The 18,867-nt window shown below is 39.8% G+C and overlaps 1 protein-coding gene across 1 annotated transcript in view; it reads right to left on the reverse strand.

The window, feature by feature from the left end:
• Nucleotides 1-18,867, reverse strand: part of grin2aa (glutamate receptor, ionotropic, N-methyl D-aspartate 2A, a) — a 196,888-nt gene that overhangs the window by 51,059 nt on the left and 126,962 nt on the right. Inside the window, exons 6-10 of the mRNA XM_052022037.1 lie at nucleotides 17,656-17,861; nucleotides 13,280-13,448; nucleotides 12,947-13,100; nucleotides 6,660-6,785; nucleotides 3,141-3,370 (exon numbers count right to left, since the gene is read on the reverse strand). Coding sequence (XP_051877997.1) covers nucleotides 3,141-3,370; nucleotides 6,660-6,785; nucleotides 12,947-13,100; nucleotides 13,280-13,448; nucleotides 17,656-17,861 — 885 coding nt within the window. The remainder of the gene's footprint in view (nucleotides 1-3,140; nucleotides 3,371-6,659; nucleotides 6,786-12,946; nucleotides 13,101-13,279; nucleotides 13,449-17,655; nucleotides 17,862-18,867) is intronic.

Here is an 18,867-nt window from a genome sequence, read left to right on the forward strand (position 1 = left end):
TTGACCAAGCCTTTCACCCACCTAATCGGAAATCTTTAGTGGCTCAGTTAATTTTTGTTTGATAACATTCCTAAAAATGCCTCAGGATGGGTTGCCGCATTAAAGTGCTATGTAAATGGATGCTGTTGTTGTTGCAACTCAGTTCTTTAGTGAAACATCTTATTGCTAAATAAAGGGAGCAAATCCTGACATCTCCCTCCCCCAACCCCCACCCTCCCCCTACACACACACACACACACACACACACACACACACACACACACACACACTCTTCAGGTTATTGCAGGAAGGTAAACCAGAATGTATGGAGGTCATTTCCCCTCCTTCTGCTGGATAAAATCCTGGCAGTTTATTTGACACCAACCCTCAATGATGCTGCATTCATGGTGATCAAACTTATATTACTCTTCTGAATCAGATTATATAGTAATTTGCATCACACTGATAGGCAGCATTTAATATTGGAAACATTTTAATTTTCAGGAATCTATTGCTGCTTTCTTGAAACCAGCGGAAAGCCTTTTGGTGGATCAAGTTTTTTTTCAATAAAAGTGTTGCAGTTGTGAAACATTGCTTGCCTGACCACAGCTATTCATCATTGTCACCACAGGAAATGATGGGCTTTGCAACGTCAGGGTCTCCATGCTACACAGTGCAATAGATAAACTCGGTCTGTTTATAATAGCACTTAAAGTGGGTCAAACTCAGTAAGGAAGTGTCAAAATTGTGCTGCTGGATAATTTACCTGCAATAAAGACAGCAAAAGGAAGTGCTGTTTTCTGATAGACCAGCTGAAAATGTTCTTCAAGGACTGGGCTAAGAAGGATTTCCATGTGCTATTTTATATATAGCCCTTGACTAAACCTTAAAGTGGGGCAGTAGGTATTGTGTCCTTATTACGGAAGTATATGAAGGATAAAGAAGGTGAGAACTTCAGCATAGTTTCAACACCATAACAGGGTAAGTGATTTTTTAAGCAGGAAAGAATTACAGCTCTTTTTCCCACACGAAAATCAATAGCCCGCCCCAAATTCCTTTATCACCTCCATACAGCATTTCCTATGTTTTCACTTTGGCAATAAGTTTTCCTTTGGGAGTGTTGAAGGACATTGTTGACTCTCAATGGACAAGTTTTTGGTAAGGTTATAGCACCAAAACTAATTTTGTACAGCATCTTCCTCTGACCACTTGCATGGAATTTTTCTTTACGAAGACCTTCAAGTATCCTGACAGGGGTAGCAAAAGTTTTTCCTGTTTTTGGGAAGTGCTTTATTGCTGCTCCAGGAATTTGACATGATCCAGAGATTCTGCTTGAGCTCAAGGAGTACCTGAGTGGGACAACAGACAGGGAGCAGAAAAGAAGGTCAGAGGATGGGGAGGGCTGTGGCTGGGGAGAGGACAAGCCTTGAACCTGCCCTACATTTCAGTGGGACAAATCTGAGGGATGTCCCAGGCTACTCCAGGAAATTCTACTTAGGACGCCTTTGAGAGCACATGGGAGTTCCATGAGGCCCTTGAAATGATCCCAGATGTATCTCAAACAATAGTAATTGATCCTAGAGGCAATCAATTGCTATGCAGACAAATGGCTTCATTTAGCTGAAAATTTATAAAACTTGCCTTCAGGATTAGGCAAGTCCGGTTTTGGATGGGTGGACTCCTGTCTTCCTTTGAGAGAAATATCAGACTCGGGACTGTAATGATTTCATGAATAATTTGCAAGTAGGTAAATAAATAGATATATAACTATAATCATAGAGGTAGAGCTGAAGAAAATCAAAATGTGATGTTTGTATGACAACTAAGAAAACTTTGGTTAGTGATGGTCATTGCAACAGTAGCAACTCATTGGACTGGTCTCACCAGTATACTTCAGACTCGGTCTTGTAGCTTTGGACTTTATTATGACTCTCCAACTGTGTACTGCAGCTACAACAGTTTGGTTGTGGTGGAGAACATTTTCTAGCTATTTTGGATGCCATTTCCATGTACACAGCAATTTGAAATGCAGGTTTGAAGGTAAGTTTTCTCTGCTCATGATCTTTGAAGGAATTCTTTCATCCTCCATTCCACACATAAACCTATCACATAAGGCATGATCTGGAAAAGTACCAACATTGCAAGACATGGATAAGTTCTTTAATGAAATGATGTAATCACTCATTGTCTCATCTTGACTCTGGGTCTGTGTCCTCAACTATACCTTTCAGGTATTTTTGTCGGCTTTGGATTAAGTTTATCTTCCAGTTTCTGTATATCTCCGAATAAGGTATCTTTTGTGTTTTGTGGCAGGAGATTTGTCAGTATGCCATACGCTTCTGGTCCAATCTCCATCAGGAGTTTGTTTTTTCAAAGTCACATATTACATCATTTTGGGTTCTCATGATATCACTTTCTCCTTCAACTTCCAGACTATGTTTTGCTTTACAGAACATTTCCATTTGTTTGAATATACGAGCTGTTCAAAGACATTGGAGAGAATGTTTTTCCAATCAATGGTTGTTGAGTTCCTTTCAGTAGAGAGCTTCAGAACAATGGATGAAAAATATCGTTTGGAAATCACAGGTTATACAATATTTTGATAAGGTTTTCATCAGTACTGGCAAAATATGTAACTTTCAGTGTTCCAATCCCTTAAGAGAAGAGGTTGCCTTCTCTTTAATCAAATAAGGAAAAATTTAGTCCTGATGGAGGGTTTTGACCCGAAATGTTGACAATATCTTTCCCCCGCAGATGCTGCTTGACCCGCTGAGTTCCTCCAGCAGATTGTTTGTTGCTCCAGATTCCAGCATCTACAGTCTCTTGTGTCTCCGAGGAAAAAATTTGCACCTTCCATGAGCTCAGAAATATCACAATGCACTTTACAGTCAGAGTATTCTGAAATGTAGTTATGTATAAGTTCGATGTACTTATGTATGAAATGATCTGTCCAGATGGCATACAAACAAAAGCTATTCACTGTATCTCGGTACATGTGATAACAATAATAAGCCAAACCAATTACCAAACCAATGGGCCTCGACCCAAAGTGTCAACAGTTTATTTTCCTCCATAGATGCTGCCTGACCTGCTGAGTTCCTCTAGCATTTTCGGTGTATTACCAAACTAATTAGCTGTTATTATGCTTTCGGAGAAATTACCTTTTTGTCACTGAGCCCAGTCACTTGGTCAACGAACTCTTCCTGAATCATGAAGGCAGCCAAATTGGCAGTGTAGCTTGCGAGGAATATTACAGCAAAGAAGGCCCATACGGAGACAATTATTTTACTCGTCGTTCCCCTCGGATTCTGGACAGGCACAGAGTTGTTGAAAACTAAGCCCCAAAGCAGCCAAATTGCTTTGCCTATTGTAAAGGAGGGGCCATGTGGAGCTGTGAATAAAGAACAACATATAAGAACATGTGCTAAGCAAGAACAGGAATTTCCAAATTAATCTATCCAAACACCTAGTTTCTTGAATGAAGCAGCCTTTCACCAGAGATCAGAATAACATTGGCTCCAATATGTTTCCTCAGATGGTACTCCTAGAATCCTCCATCATTACATTTAAAGGAATGGCTCTACACTGAGGTACAGTCACAGAGAGATATATTGGATTATCCACAGGGAGCCCCTTTTCGTCACTATTTTAATCTTGTAAGTCATCACTTTAAAACTAGTGTTCAGGTGTTATTATTTTGAGTGGAAGTATTATCAAACCAAGTTTTCACTGCAATCCATAACAGTTTCTTAATAAGTATATAACCTGAATTTTGAGACAACCATATTTGGTTAGTGTCAGTGATTAATGGCTGGGAGAAACATTTCTTTGTTTTCTCAGTGTTAAAACAGATAAATCTCCAAATGCTTCAAGGTGGAAATCAGCATTAGATTTGCCTCAATAACAAAGATAAATCACTGGCAGTGAAATGACAGGGTATCCAATTCAGTCAAAAACACTACATAAATGACAGCTGAACAGCATGGAAATGAAGATAAAAAACAAGGGCAGGTGCTGGAAATCTGAAATAACAACAGAAGATGCCAGAAAAACTCAGGAGGTCAGACAGCATCTGTAGAAAAAGAAGCAGTAAACGTTTCAGGTCTGGAACCCTTCATCAGAACTGAAGAGATTGAAGGTAACCTTTAAAGTGCAGAAGAGTCATAAAACTTAAAAATAGAAAGAAAGAAACAGCAGGAGGAAAGTAGTAAAGAAAAGCAGAAAAGATTGGATCAATCTATGTATTTCTCTTCCTTTGCCATAGATGGGTCAAAATCCTAGAACTTCCAACCCCAATACATTGTGGGAGCCACTTCACTCAGTAAACTGTGATGGTTCAAAAAGGCAGTTCACCAACCCTTTCTCAAGAGCAAACAGCATTGGACAATAAATGCACAAATGAATTTAAAAATCTTCATGATAACAAACAAAGCATCAAACTGGAATGTAGCTTTTTCAACCCACGTAGGCAACTGCAACTGGCAAGAAGAACTCTGGTTTCACTCTAATCTCTACTAAAGATTAGGAAGCATATTTTCTCCTAATGCCTTTACATCTTGGAAGAAATGCCTTTCGTGCACTGACAAGGCAGCACTCCATTATTGCCTGCCACAATCAGTTCTCCCTTGCTTCTATCAGCACAGTTCTCTCTGGTATCATCTACACCCTTCCTTCTATTGAAACTCTCTTAAGTCTTTTATTACTACCCACTCTTGAAAGAAGCACAGAGAGAAAAAAAAACCATCAGGCAGGAAGCAGCATTGAAGTCTTTTGGCTGCAAAGCAGTTTGGGAAGCTCTAAAATATGGAAGCTGCTATATAAATGCACAACTGTTTTTCTTTGAAGTGCACTTTGGCACGGGTGGTCTTACATTCAGACAATTAAATCTACTTAGGCTCACATTGACTGCAGGAAGATCAAGGATATGCTGTGAGTTCGTGAAGCCATGGTGTTTCTATCTTATAAAAAAGGTGAAAGAATGAAAACTTTATGCTTGAAGAAAGATTCACATAGATTTATGTGCAATGTAACATGCTGCTGACAGGAATCTCAATAACTCACAAGGAAAACACAATCTAAGCAACAAAAGATTTTCTTTGTATCCAGGTTTCCAATAAGAGGGTCCAATACTTTAGATGATATAACATTCCACCATTTTAAAGAAACTTGTCTTTTTATTTCAGCAACAGCAAATCCTTATAAGGGTGTTTCTTTCTGGAGCACAGATAGTCCCTTTAACAAGATGCCTTTCGCTGAAGTATACATATTTTATGACTAAGCAGATGGCAGCTTGAGGTATAAGACAACATGGGGCCAATTTGACTTTGGTATATTGTAACAAATGATTCAGAATAATGCTTGACAGCCCCTGAAAAAGACACACCATTTGAGATTTGGAAGTCACAGCCTGTACTATGTTTTAATAACGTTTTCAGCAGTACTGACAAAATAAATAAAGCAGTTTCAGTGTCCCAGCACCTCACACAAAAGCTTTCCTTCACTTTAATCAAGTAAGGGAAATTTTGGTCCATTTACACCTCAGAAATATTGCAAAGTACCTTACAGCCAATCACATATGTTTGAAGTGTAGCTACTACTGTATTGTTAGAAAGACAGCAGCTACTTTAAAGTTCTCATAGATAGCAGTGGATAATCTATTTTAGTTAAAATAAAAAGTTTTAGATATAGTATAATTAACAAAGTCCCAGGCAGAACTCCACTATTCTTTTTCAAAATACTGCCAAGGGATCTTTCACATCCAACAGTGACAAAGTTTAACATTACATCGAATAGATGGACACTTCTGGCTCTCGAGACCTCTTTGACACTGGCACTGGAGCACCATCCAAGACTTTGTGCTCAAATTTCTGGAGAAAGGTTTGAATCCTTATTCAGAGGTGAGAGGGCTACCAACTAAGCCATGGTTGCTACATTAAATAGGCTGTTTAAGGTTGTTTGGTTCATGTTACAGAACATTTAGTAGTCTGGCACCAGGGATGAATGATTTCAGTTACAAGAACATACAAGAGAATGGTTATCCTTGGAGAAGAGAAGGTTGAGAGGAGATATGATAGAGGTGTACAAAATCATGATGGATTTAGATAAGATAAATAGAAGAAAATAGAGGAGAAGTCAAAGACCAAACAATACAGATTAAAAGTCACTGACAAATGCTCCAGTATTGTGGGTAATAACTTTTTGTGCAGCAAGCAGATATGATCTGCAATGCACTCCCTGAAAGTGTGGTGGATAGAGATTAAATTGTAACTTTCAAAATGGAAATATCTGAAGGTAAAACATTTGAAACCCTAAATGGACAGAGTAAGAAAATGGGATTGACTGGATTACTCCAGTACAGAGTTGATAGGCCAGATTGCTTCTTTCTATGCTGTAATGATTGCTGAACTGAATGATTTTATATTATTGAAACAAAAGCACACCTAAACCTGTGTAGTAAAAGACAAACCTCATGTCTTTATTTCTATAACCTTCATTACCCAACCCAAGTCCTCTGCTAAGGATGGATCATTGTCATCACCTTCCAATACCACCCAAAAATGTATGAATCAACACTGAACATGTAACATACAATGTAGCCTGATATATAGTGAGACAAAGGAATGCCTACATTTGTTCAAGTTCTGCAGAGAAAATAAGTCCAAGCAGGACTAAATGTTTACCTCTTCCTTTTGCTAAGTTTCTGTTGTACCCAACTGGGCTAAAGTACTCAAACGCAAACACTGCTATGGCAGATACGATAAGGAGTGTTACGAACATCATGACCCACACCGCCGCACTGAAGGGTTCTGGAAAGTAGAAGGAAAAAAAAACATTCAATACATTATCCATAAAGGAGACAGGTCCAACAATGTTAGAAGGGGAGAATTATACAAAATTTCAATGGCAGCATTCCATTGAAAAAATATTGACTTACCAGTTTGGGATAGATTATAGGCAGCAAACTATTCTGAATAATTCATACAAACTAAATTTATTTTCCTCTGTTCTCATATAAATGTCCTCATTTGCACAAAGCTACATACAATGACAACACCAAAGCCAATTAGAGTGGAGATGATTGGGTAATTCCCCTGTCAATTAAGCTCCATGATCAGACTGCTGTAAATGATTGCCACTGATTCAATGCATGAGATTTTATGTAACTATACTCCATCCAATGTATCTTACTGGAGCAATTACCCTGTATTTATTAGGAGAAGTTGCCACAGTTTCTGATTTTTCTACTTTTAGGCTCTGATTTTTGGGTGAATCTACATTGGTATGCAATTGAATGATGGATTAAATTCTACACCCTGATACTTTCAAGTCATTACTAACACAGTGTAGTTAATAAATATACCCAAGGGTCCTGGGGAGAAGAGCAAGGTGGCCTCAGCTTTTATGTTTTTGTGCTTCCATTGCCTCCAACCTCCAACCTAACCATTAGGAAATGAACAATAATTCCTAGTAAAATGCCACTACATGAAAACTCCTTTTAACAATTAATAAACCATTAGCCCCTCCTTGAAAGTTATTTTGTGTCCCACACTGTGAATTCACATTCACACTCCAATCAAATAAAGTCTCAACTTTGACAGTGGGTAGCAATCTTCCTTCTTAATCAGCAGGTTGTGAATTCAAGTCTCTCTTCAGAGATGTGAGCACAAAAATCCAGGCTGACATTTCAGTCCTGTACTGAAGGAGTACGGCACTTTCAGGGGTCCTTCAGGCTAGGCTTTCTGAAGCATGAGAGGTGTTTCTCTCACAACTGATATATTACTATTTTTAATTTGATTTTCCATTACTTTACAAACCTTTTTCTTTCCAAACTAAAGCTGTGGGATTTAAAAATTACCTTAAAACAAAATGGTTTCGTAAATGTAAAACATGCCCTAGATTTCAAAGTGCATTAATCACCTCTCAGGTTACATATGATGGATAAGGTGCAGAGCTGGGAATGTGCTATGCCAACAAAACCACCCGCTCATCACTTTTAAAACACATAATCCCACATTCTCTGTAACTGATTGCTCTGGGCAAATGGAAATAATGTGATATCGGAGGTGGGTTTGACCACGCACTCACAACATGGATCTGTGATAAGACAACCTTCATTAAATTTATGACTTTTAACACATAGACCATGATCATTAACTCCCCATTGCCAATATTCAGTCTGTTTGCCCACATCCTCCCCCAAACCTGTTTTTTATATATATATATGTATGTGTGTGTGTGTGTGTGTGTGTGTGTGTGTGTGTGTATATATATATATATATATATATATATATATATTAGTCACAGCAGGAAAGAAGAAATTATGCTAAAAATTAGACAATAAAATCATTTTAAAGGTGGTTGGTAGCTGTTTTAGGAAGGAAAAGAGTCCCAAGAGGATGCTAAAAATCTTTGTCGTGTTTTACAGTGCAGAGCATCTTGCCAATTAAATCATCGTATCACTTTATTCATGAGGGCTGTTGGATAACTGGGACAATAATTCAGCAACGCTGGCAGCCCATGTAATGGCTGAACAATGTCTATTTTATCCTCCTCTTTCCTTTCTTTTTCTCTCTCTTCTGTTTTCATTCATCTCCTATTTATACTTTTTCGTGACAGATCGGCAGCAATTAGGAAGCCTCCATTACCCTCTCCCAGCAATCGCCAACACCACTTGTGTCTTTTATTGTCTAGGTCTCCATCCTTTCACAGACATTCTAATCTCCATATCTCCCCCTCCTCTGCAACTAATTTTTCCTCATTCTGATGGAAGATCATTGACCTGAAATGTTAACTCTCTTCCTCTCTCCACAGATGCTGTCTGACCTGCTGAATATTTACAACATTCTCTGTTTTTAGTTGCTGCTGACAGAATTAGATATACAACACAGAAACAAGCCATTCAAGTGATAGGGCCCATAGTAGTGTTCCTGTTCTACACAAACATTGCTATCACAATAGTTAATCTAGGACGTTCATTCTTGGGAGTGAGACCATAAGGGATGTATAGCTATCTAATGCCACCTCAGAGTAATGCAACAATTGTAAGCCTAAAGCATTTTGAGGTCAGAAGTCAGGATATTATGCCATGATGGAGGACAAACATATTGCAAGCTCGACAGTATCTTATAACACAACTTACCAAGAAAAAAACTGAATGTGATAGGGAAAATAAGCTACAACATGGTACCAAGTAGAGGTTTCATCAAATTGTATTTAAATGTTGTTTGTCTGGAACATGGAAAAACACTATTTGTATGGGGCAAGAGACAGATTTTGTTTTCATCTGCTGGAAGGGATCCAGTGACCAAATATCATTGCAATAGTGTTTGGTTAACATAGGTCTAGTTTTCTTCCATTAACTGGTATCCCATTGACCTGTGGGAGGATGGAGCAGATAAAGTCGCCTCAGCAAATGGACTTTGAGGCAAGTAATCTCAATGAGTGGAAGCAATGGAAGTAGGGATTTTCTCTCTGTATCCAATTGACAATGAATAATAATGGAGAATACAAAAGTGTAGGTAGCATTGAAGGTGTTGTCATCGTGGCTATCCCTCGAGATCGAGGATGATAGTCTTCGTTCCGTTGATCTATTTATGGGCTCTCAAGTGGCTTAAGTAGCCCACAGAGCAAAGACGCCTGTGCGTGTATTTGCTTAACGTGTACTTGATGTTGCACTACAAAAAGCACACGGTACTTCACAAATCAACCAACTGATTCCAATGGCATGGAAACCACGACGACTGGAGCTGATGGATTTGTTGCAGCCTTCATCCGCCTTCACAGCCATTGAGTTCAAGTAACTTCGTCAGCCTGTTCCACCGTTAGGGTCTTGGTTGGATTGTTCTTTGTCAGGGACCTCACCATCGACCTTACCGCCATGGGTGACCCTACCAGGAGCATAGCTCCAGACGGCATCGCTCTCGGGATCTCAGGACCACACAAGCTTCTCCACCACGACAAGGTGACAATCCATGGAGAAGATTGAAGGTGTATCTAGTTAGTCACCAAGCCAGAGAACTTTACTGAACAATCATGTCTACCAATTAGACACTGGGAGAATTTCTCAAAGCCTTTGCGAAATACTGCAACACTCCATGCAATGAGAAGGTGGACAGGTTGAAGCTTTATAGGAGATATCAGGTGAACGGGAAGACATTTGACACATACTGGCTGCAAACTGTAACTTCAGAGATCTGAGGGACTCATTGATCTGCGACAGGATTGCAAGTGAAATTGGAGATGCAGGATTGAGTGAGCTTCTGCTGAGGCTTACACCTGACAAAGAGTGTCAAATCTATATCTCGGAGATGAGAAAAGCTAGAGTTGATGAATTGGATAGCAGACAACAGAATTCTGTTCATGTAGTCATACTGAAGCACAAAAAGAAAGAACAGTGACAGTGTAAGGTATGCAAATACTGTGGCAAAAAGCATGAATAGCAGATTGAGAAGTGCCCAGTTTATGGGGAAGAATGCCACAAAGAACAATAAACAAGCTCACTAAAGTTCCTATGAGACATGTGAGAAAGAGAGAATGATGAACTCACAGTAAGAATTCAGTACAAAGTGGACACCTCTGCTGAGGCCAGAGCGCTTCTGTTCCTAATAGCAGGGCATGTCCCATAGCCCTGCTGCGAACACATCACATTTTGTTTCTGCTGCCCACAAAACTGCCCACATTAACCCATTTGAACAAGCAATCCCTACAATCCATTCCCATGGTAACCTGGCTTCACTTATCACAGATATTCCATATACATTATCCATCCCTCCACCACCTTCTCTGCAACTTAAAACTACCTTTTCGTCTCTCTTTCCCAGTTCTGACAAGGGGTGTCTGATCTGAAACTCTGCTTCTCTTTCCAACAGTGCTATGTGACCTGCTACAGACTTCTAGGACTTTCTGTTTTATTTCGAGTTTCCAGCATCATGACTCTGAACCTAGATTGAGAAGAAGAGGGCAAGGTTCCCCACACAGGTCTTTGTTGTTATGGAAGTAGAAGGAAAAGATGTACAGTTCTGGGTAGACAGTGATGTAACATGTGACATCATTCCAAAGGAGTCTGCAAGGAATCTTGAAGAGACAAAATATTAAGAGGAATAGATAGAGTGGACAGCCAGCACCTCTTTCCCAGGGCACCAATACTCAGTACAAGAGGGCATGGCTTTAAAGTAATGAGTGGATATCAGAGGAAGTTCAAGGGAGATATCAGAGGAAGGTTTTCTACCCAGAGAATGGTTAGGGCATGGAATGCGCTGCCTGGGGCGGTGGTGGAGGAAAATTCAAGAGATTGCTAGATAAGCATATGGAGGAATTTAAAATAGAGGGATATGTGTCTTAGGTGAGGATTAAAGGTCGGCACAACATTGTGGGCCGAAGGGCCTGTATTGCGCTGTACTGTTCTACGATTCTATGATTGTATGAAAAGAAGTGCTCAGAATGTACAACCACATGACTGCAATACCCACTGGGAAAATGCAGCTGAAGGTGAAATATGCAGAGAATAGAAAGAAGTGCAATGTCAAGTGCGTGAAGACGAGTAAATAGAACGAGTAACTGTATAGATAGAGAACTTGATGAGAGAGCAGGCTGCTGCACACAGAAGCTCTACACTCAACAGGATGCAGCTGCTGAATGAACTTGCAGCTGTGTTTGAAGGGACTGGAAAGCTGGAGGGAAAGTCCCAGCACGAGTTACATGAGGGTGAGCAGATGATAGTATATCCACTAAGACATGTTCCTGTAGCTCTCAAAAAGAAACTGAAAACTGAATTTGAAAAGCTGTTGGAGGCAGAGCTCATCACAGCAGTAGACACTTCGGCCCTATGGTGTGTCTGCATAAGTCAGACAAGCTGAGGACCTGGCTGGTCTGCATAAGGTACTAAAGAGGAACCATTATCTGATTAACTCAATGGAAGATATCCTGCCAGGTTTGAGCAGAGCTTGCTGAATGCCAAGAATGGATTTTGGCATGTAGAGCTCGACAGTGGGAGTATGTTTCTAACAACTTTCAGTACACCTTTTGGGAAATATTAGTGGCTGAGTATGCCTTTTGGGATTAGTTCTGCACCTGAAGTGCTCTGTCAAAAGCTGGATTATGCAATTGAAGGATCCGCTGCCATAAAAACTATGCCAAGGGGTGCTCTGTCACTAGAGGACAGACTGCACCAGAGGTAGAGATGGACCATGACAGAAAGGTGAGAGCTTTAATGAACAGGTGCAGAGAATGGCAGTTGAGGTGCAACTTGTAAAACTATGGTAGATCACGTGGATATCACTGAGGGGCCCCAAACTAGATTCAACAAAGTTGAAGGCAGTGAAGGAAATGTCACGCCTGACAGATGTGGTTGTGATCCAATGCTTCCTTCAATCTATCAACAACTTAAGCGAATTCCTGCCCCATCTAAGTGAAGTTTATGAACTACCCAAGACAACAGGCAAGAAAGAATAAAGACAAGAGAAAGCTGTCAAAATCTAGATCTTCCAAGGTGATGACTGAGGAAGACGTTGTCACAGGACCAGGCACCATCTGAGCAAGACTGTGGAAAACGTACACGAGAAGTCAATGATGAGCTAACAGTGGCTCCACTACAACCCCTCTGTAGAACAAAAACACCTCAGCTCAACCATGCCATAATGAATAACAACAGTGACAAACAGATCTAAGAGAGTTTGCCAACCAAAACATCTTGTGGACTTTGTAGTGGGGCAGATGAATTTATGTCATTGCAGTGGAAACAAGTATTGAACTTCTATGCTGAAAATACAACAGTTTATATTAAGAAGTTGTTTAAATTACATAGAAGCTATTGCATTTACATTTACTTGGATTTAGTGTAGGATTGGAGTGTGAACCTTGCATTATATTAAATGTTGAAATCTAAACATTTGTGAGCAAATATTAAAGAAAGGATGATCAGATAGACAAAGGAATGAATAATATAGGTAAGACATCTCAAAACATTTACCTAAAAATGCAGAGGGTGAAACTGTGCCATTGCTCCGAGATACCATAACACTGATTCCTGTTTCCACAAAGGGCACTGAGAAATCCACAACTTCCGACCTCTCTTCGTTAATAGTCAGTGAGCCAACAGCCATCTCTGCTCGTTGATACATCACCTGGAGGCAGTGCAGACAACAACAAAGAAAAGGATGTAATGCATTAAAACGCAGCCTGTGCAGTTCTCATTTGTTTCTGGGGGTGGGCTTTGGGGCGCGGATGGCTTTTGTCTGCTGACAGATTCTCAACCTAAAGTTAAGCAACTGCTTGCCACTGTTTATTACCTAAAGTGACTTACATCACCAACCATTCCATTCCATACACCGTTGATTTTTTTGCCATGCTTCCCGTTTGACACCAGGTACAGGTCATATGTGAATTTCACAGCCTTTGCAAGTTTCTTCAGAATATCAATGCAAAATCCTTTGCAGCATTTCTTCACATAGAGCCCCTTGTCAGTGGAATTGCTGTCAAAGCAATGAGGTAATAACAGCAAATTAATCTCTGTTACAGGAACATGGAATCTGTCCTTACTGTCTAAAACGGTTAAACAATTACATTTCAGGTTAATTACCCTGGCCCTCAAAATGTGTGAATACATATTACAAGATCAATGTTTCTCTCTACTAGTTTAGTGAAGGGGTATTCAGTGTTTTAAAAGAAACAGGTAACTTGCAAATGAGAGTTCTTTAATATATGTGAGATAAGCTTCTAAATGATAAAATTAATGCTAGACCTCTATTTGTGACTTCTCTTGTTAATTAAAGCTTTCAGCACAGTTGCGAAGTTAAGATCAATATAATCATTCATAAATGTGATGTTCATAGAATATCACTGGATATAAATGTTCATTTATAGCCAATGGTAAACTCTTATATCATATGTGCCTGGTCACTGTTTCTCATCTACTGAAAGATCCCTGAAATACGATCTTCACTAAAAGGTTTGCATTCTGTGAAAGAGAAAGTCACCTTCTTCCCAAGATTCAATGTATGTTGTTGATGTTTGCATCAATGTTGTTTTCTGCTCTTACCATAACTTTGCTTTCAATTTCACCCCTTCTCTTGTCTTCACATGGTCCATCTCATACTCTTCCTTTCCACAACTATTACATCTTCATTTCTGGGGACATTTGATTTTGGTGATCTATTGCAAGGTAAAGATATAAATAGACCAAGCTAAATTGTTCTTATTAAAGCCATTCATGGGCTTGACTTTTTAAGTAAGTCGCATTATGTCGAGGTAAAGGGGTAACAAGCAAAAGATGGGTCCAGGGTGAAAGTAAGTGGGGGTTGTATCAAACCATATTCACCTTAAGTCTACGAACTCCATCAATTACTTTGGCTACATTTCCTCCCAACCCACCTCCTGTAAGGACTTTATTCCTTTGCCTCAGGTATGCTATCTTGATCATGCCTGTTCTGGTGATCCCACCTTTTATTACATCTCTTATGCCTTCCTTTGGCTTCGGCTTAGGATTCTCCTCTACCATAACTGACAAGGCTCCCAATCACGCCCATTCCATTTTCAACACTTCTGCTCTTTCCCTCTCTCCCAGGACTTTCCACGTCAACAGCCTCCATGTACAAGAGATCAGGCTCTGCCATTTCCAACACCTCTAGTCTATCATCAAACAGATCTTCTTCTCACTTCACCTTTCAGCATTCCAGCAGGCCCAGCCCTTTCATTACTACTCCTCAATGATCCCCCCTGGTCACATTCCCTTTCCATTCAGCCACAAAGGATGTAACTCTACACTGCAATTTTCCAAGCCTCCAAAATCCTCTCTAGCTGAAACAGCAACTTGCTTACACACTTCTCAATTTAACTATTTCAAAAGAATCGATAGAGAGGGTGTGGACATTGCTGATATTTCCGTCATTTATTGTCTTTCCCTATTGCCCCTGAACTGAGGAGGCAGTTTGAAGTTAACCACATTGACTGGAGCCACGTATAATGAAAAATGACAGAACTCCTTCCCTGATGGACATTAGTGAACCAGGTAAGTTTGACAGCTGTGATGCCATATTCACCACGCACATTGCTGTCACTTTTACAAGGGGCAGACAAACAGAGATGGAGTGACCAGTTTACAGAAAACTGTTTACTTTGTAAGCATGACTCTGGTTTTATTTGCCTGTCACCTTAATTGCACAATCTGCCTTCAGCCCTCTTATCCTGCTTCATTGAAGCTCCTGATGATGACAGACTTCCAGACTCAGCAATGAATTCAACATTTCAGACTGTAACCTCAGTCTCATTTTGATTCTAATATTCCCATTTACACCTAGCCCTGGATCCATCTTTTGATTCATTACTTATCCCTCTGCCCTAATATATCTAAGCTGAGTTAGAAATTCAAGCCCATATTTGGCCTTATTAAGAACAATCAAGCTCCATTTATTTGTATCTTTACCTTGCAATAGATCACCAAATCAATGCCCTGCTTCTGTGCCACTGGTTATTGTGTACAGGCAAGATTTTCCCTCAAGGCTTTGTAGAAATGCACAAAATTAATCACAGTGTCATAAATAGATCCACTTTCACTTTTGGGACTAGTGCTTATAATAGATTGCCATCAGGACACAAAGTACTGTGATATAAGTTATGGAACTGGCTATTTATAATTAGGATTTGCATTATTTTAAAATATAACATTAAATCCAGCTGAACAGGGCATTTGTTTTTATGAGCAGATTAACTAATTTATAACACTGTAAAATTCTTCTCATTCTTCACTTGAGCAAACATGTCAACAGTCACTGAAAACAGAATGACATGAAAAATACAACACAGAAACAGGCCACTTACTCCAACCTGTTCATGCAAGCATCTTTTCCAGATTCCTTCTTTTATTCTATCACCATTGTCCTCTATACCCTTCCCTGTCACCTGCTTCTCTAGATTCCTCCAAATGTATTTTTAAACAGGGGCAAGAGTGGGAATATGATATTGAGATCGAGGATCAGCCATGATTGTATTGGATGGCAGAGCAGGTTCAAAGATTGGATAAGCTTATTCCTGGTCCTACTCCCCTTTGTTCAATTACTCCCTGTGGTAGAGTACCATTTTGTCACCACTCTCTAACATTGAAAACCTCTAGTTTTGCATTATCCACACTTGGAAACATGTTTTTTTATCCATAGACATAGAGTATGGGCTTTACTGGCAAATTCACTCGTGAACACTCTAGAAAGGTCACAGTACACAGAAGAAGGAGCAGTGTGAATCAGTGGAGCACAATATGGCAATGTGCTGCTGACTGAGGAAATCAGCGTGAATGCATTTAAGACAGGGAAGGAATAGAAGGATCTACTGATAGGCGAGATGAATCAAAGTGGGAAGCAGGCTTCGGCACAGCATAAACACCAATGTGTTAAGCTGAATGGGCATTTCTGTGCTGAAAAACTGTGTAATTTTATGCAATTGATAGTTTACAATGCGAGAATGAATAAACAATCCTCCTTTTCAAGCAGAGATCACTAGAAATGGATTGCACTCTTTTTTGGTGCGCTAAATATGTGCTGTTCACAGCACTGATGACCATTTGGATCTCTGGCTAAATATCACGAATTGGCCAAGAAATTTACACTTATCATGAGCTCAAATGTGACCTGTGTGATTCCCAATGGAACTGCATGAAAAGTTCTTGATTACTGAACCTTTGCTATGCTGATCACTGGGAAGAATGTCAGACCTTAACAGAACTCCTCCCATAGCAACCACAGAAGAGCTGCATAAAAGCCTAGAAAGTAGCTGAGGGAAAACACAGGGAAGTGGAGGGGTGCTCAAGGCAAACTCCTGTATGTGGCATCACAAGATCATCTGCCCTGAAGAAGTCCTGTGCCCTAAATGATCCCACATCACAGTGAGGTGTGGGACAAACAATTAGGCAGAGATTACAGCCTTGACTCTAAAATAAGAAGGCTGCAATCAATGCTCGAACAACCAGCAATGAGGTTTCAAATATCCTCTGCACTGAAAACTGAGGCTCACAGATGCAATGTATGAGGCATAGATGTCAGAATGGAGACCCATTAATTGATGTCTCATTGTTAATCCCAGCATGATGTGCTTCCAGTTTTTTTCTGTAACTTTTCAATACCAATAGCTCCAATGTCTGCAATGTACAGGAGAAGAAAAGTGATGCATGAATAGTGACATCATTAGGCACAATGGCTGACCCTGGAAGAAGTTTGGATGCACAAAGGTGAACTTCACACAGAAGTAGCTGGGCCAGTTTCCCAATAGGTGCAATGATCATCAGTGCGATCTAACCCAGGTTAAATCACCTATATGCATAATTCACATATGAGAAATGGGCACTAATGGATCTAATTTCCAGACTAGAATGATTTAAAACAAACAGAAAAAAACTGCAGATGGTGAAAGTCTGAATCAAATGCAAAATATGCAGGAAAAGCTGAACAGAAAGGAGTTGGCTTTGAAGCATATGGCACTTTTGAAATGTTTAAACATAGTTTGGTATGCACAAATAGTTTAACTACATGCTTCCCATTTTATTGGATGTGAAGCATTTGAGAATATTGGGAATTGATCCTAAAAATGCCAGTTGTGAAGTTTCAGTAAAACACACCATGGTAACAGCGATTAGTTCTCATGGTGCAAAAAGAGCAAATGGGAACAATGAAAATGAACATTGATTGTACTCACAAAGCCTTGATATTTTTCCTGCATGGGACATTGCTTCTTGCACATGTTCCAGTTAGTTTATCCACATCTTCCACAATAACAAAGGGGGTTTCTTCCAACGTTACAACACTTAGGTGGCTGTCATCTGCCTCGCCATCTGCATAGGAATTAAATCTTGGCCACACAGGATATTTCAGGGCCAGGCTACCATTTTCCCATTTCCCGACCTGTAAGAGGAAGATATCAAAGTCATTCATGTGTTGACTCAGGTTTCCCTAGCAGAAGACAAGTTTTTCCAACAGATACTTGCATTTAGGTAGCACCTTTAATGTAGTAATATGGTCCATGGTGCTGCACGGAAGCAATATCAAACATAATTTTCACCCAAATTGCCCAATGAACTATCAGTGCATGTAATCAAAAGCTTGGGCAAATAGAAAGGTTTTAAGGAGCTTCTTAGAGGCAGAAGGATTTGTAGAGTTCAGAGCTTAGCTAACTGGAGGTACAGACATCAATGATGAAATGATAAGGAATAATCAGATTGGAGCAGTGGAGTGATCCTAGAGGTTTTATTGCTGGAGGAGTCTACTGAGATAGGGAGGAGCAAGTGCTTGTTAATGTGGAATAGTGTAAGCTTTCTGTTATATCACATCTGTATTATGTGGGGCATTGCTGTGTTGCAATCATACTGATATTTCTGAAAAGAACTATCAACAGTAAGCCATTGAAGTTGAAGTAAGCCCCAGACCAATGCACATACACTGTGAAACATGGAACACCGAATCTGACAGTGGAGCCCAGTCTTGCTGAGATTCTTCAGCATTATGCCAGTTTATAAGCTCTCGGGTCTTGTCTTTGGTTAGACACCCTTTGATTTCATGGGCAATGATCTAGGATGCACATGGATAAGTTACTCTTTTTAATTATTTTCTTCAAATTTAATGCTTTTTTAAATTTTGAATTAATCTTTTAAAATGTTTACCTCTTTACAAAAATATTGACTTTTGTTTTACCTAGTCAAAGATATTTAAAAACTGTTAAAATTAGTCACAGTCACTGGCAAAGCCCCATCACCAGCTTCCCCAATGTCAAAGGCTATATTTTGAAGATGGGCTCTCCACACTGCACTGATTGAGATTGCTTCAAAATTCCCCTCCCTGACCTTACCCAATGCTGGGAAATAAATGGTAGAAAAATGGGACAAGTGGCCTTCTTAAGCACTAAATACTTCTC

The sequence above is a fragment of the Pristis pectinata genome, chromosome 8, assembly GCF_009764475.1.
Source record: "Pristis pectinata isolate sPriPec2 chromosome 8, sPriPec2.1.pri, whole genome shotgun sequence".
Classification (NCBI taxonomy): Eukaryota; Metazoa; Chordata; class Chondrichthyes; order Rhinopristiformes; family Pristidae; genus Pristis; species Pristis pectinata.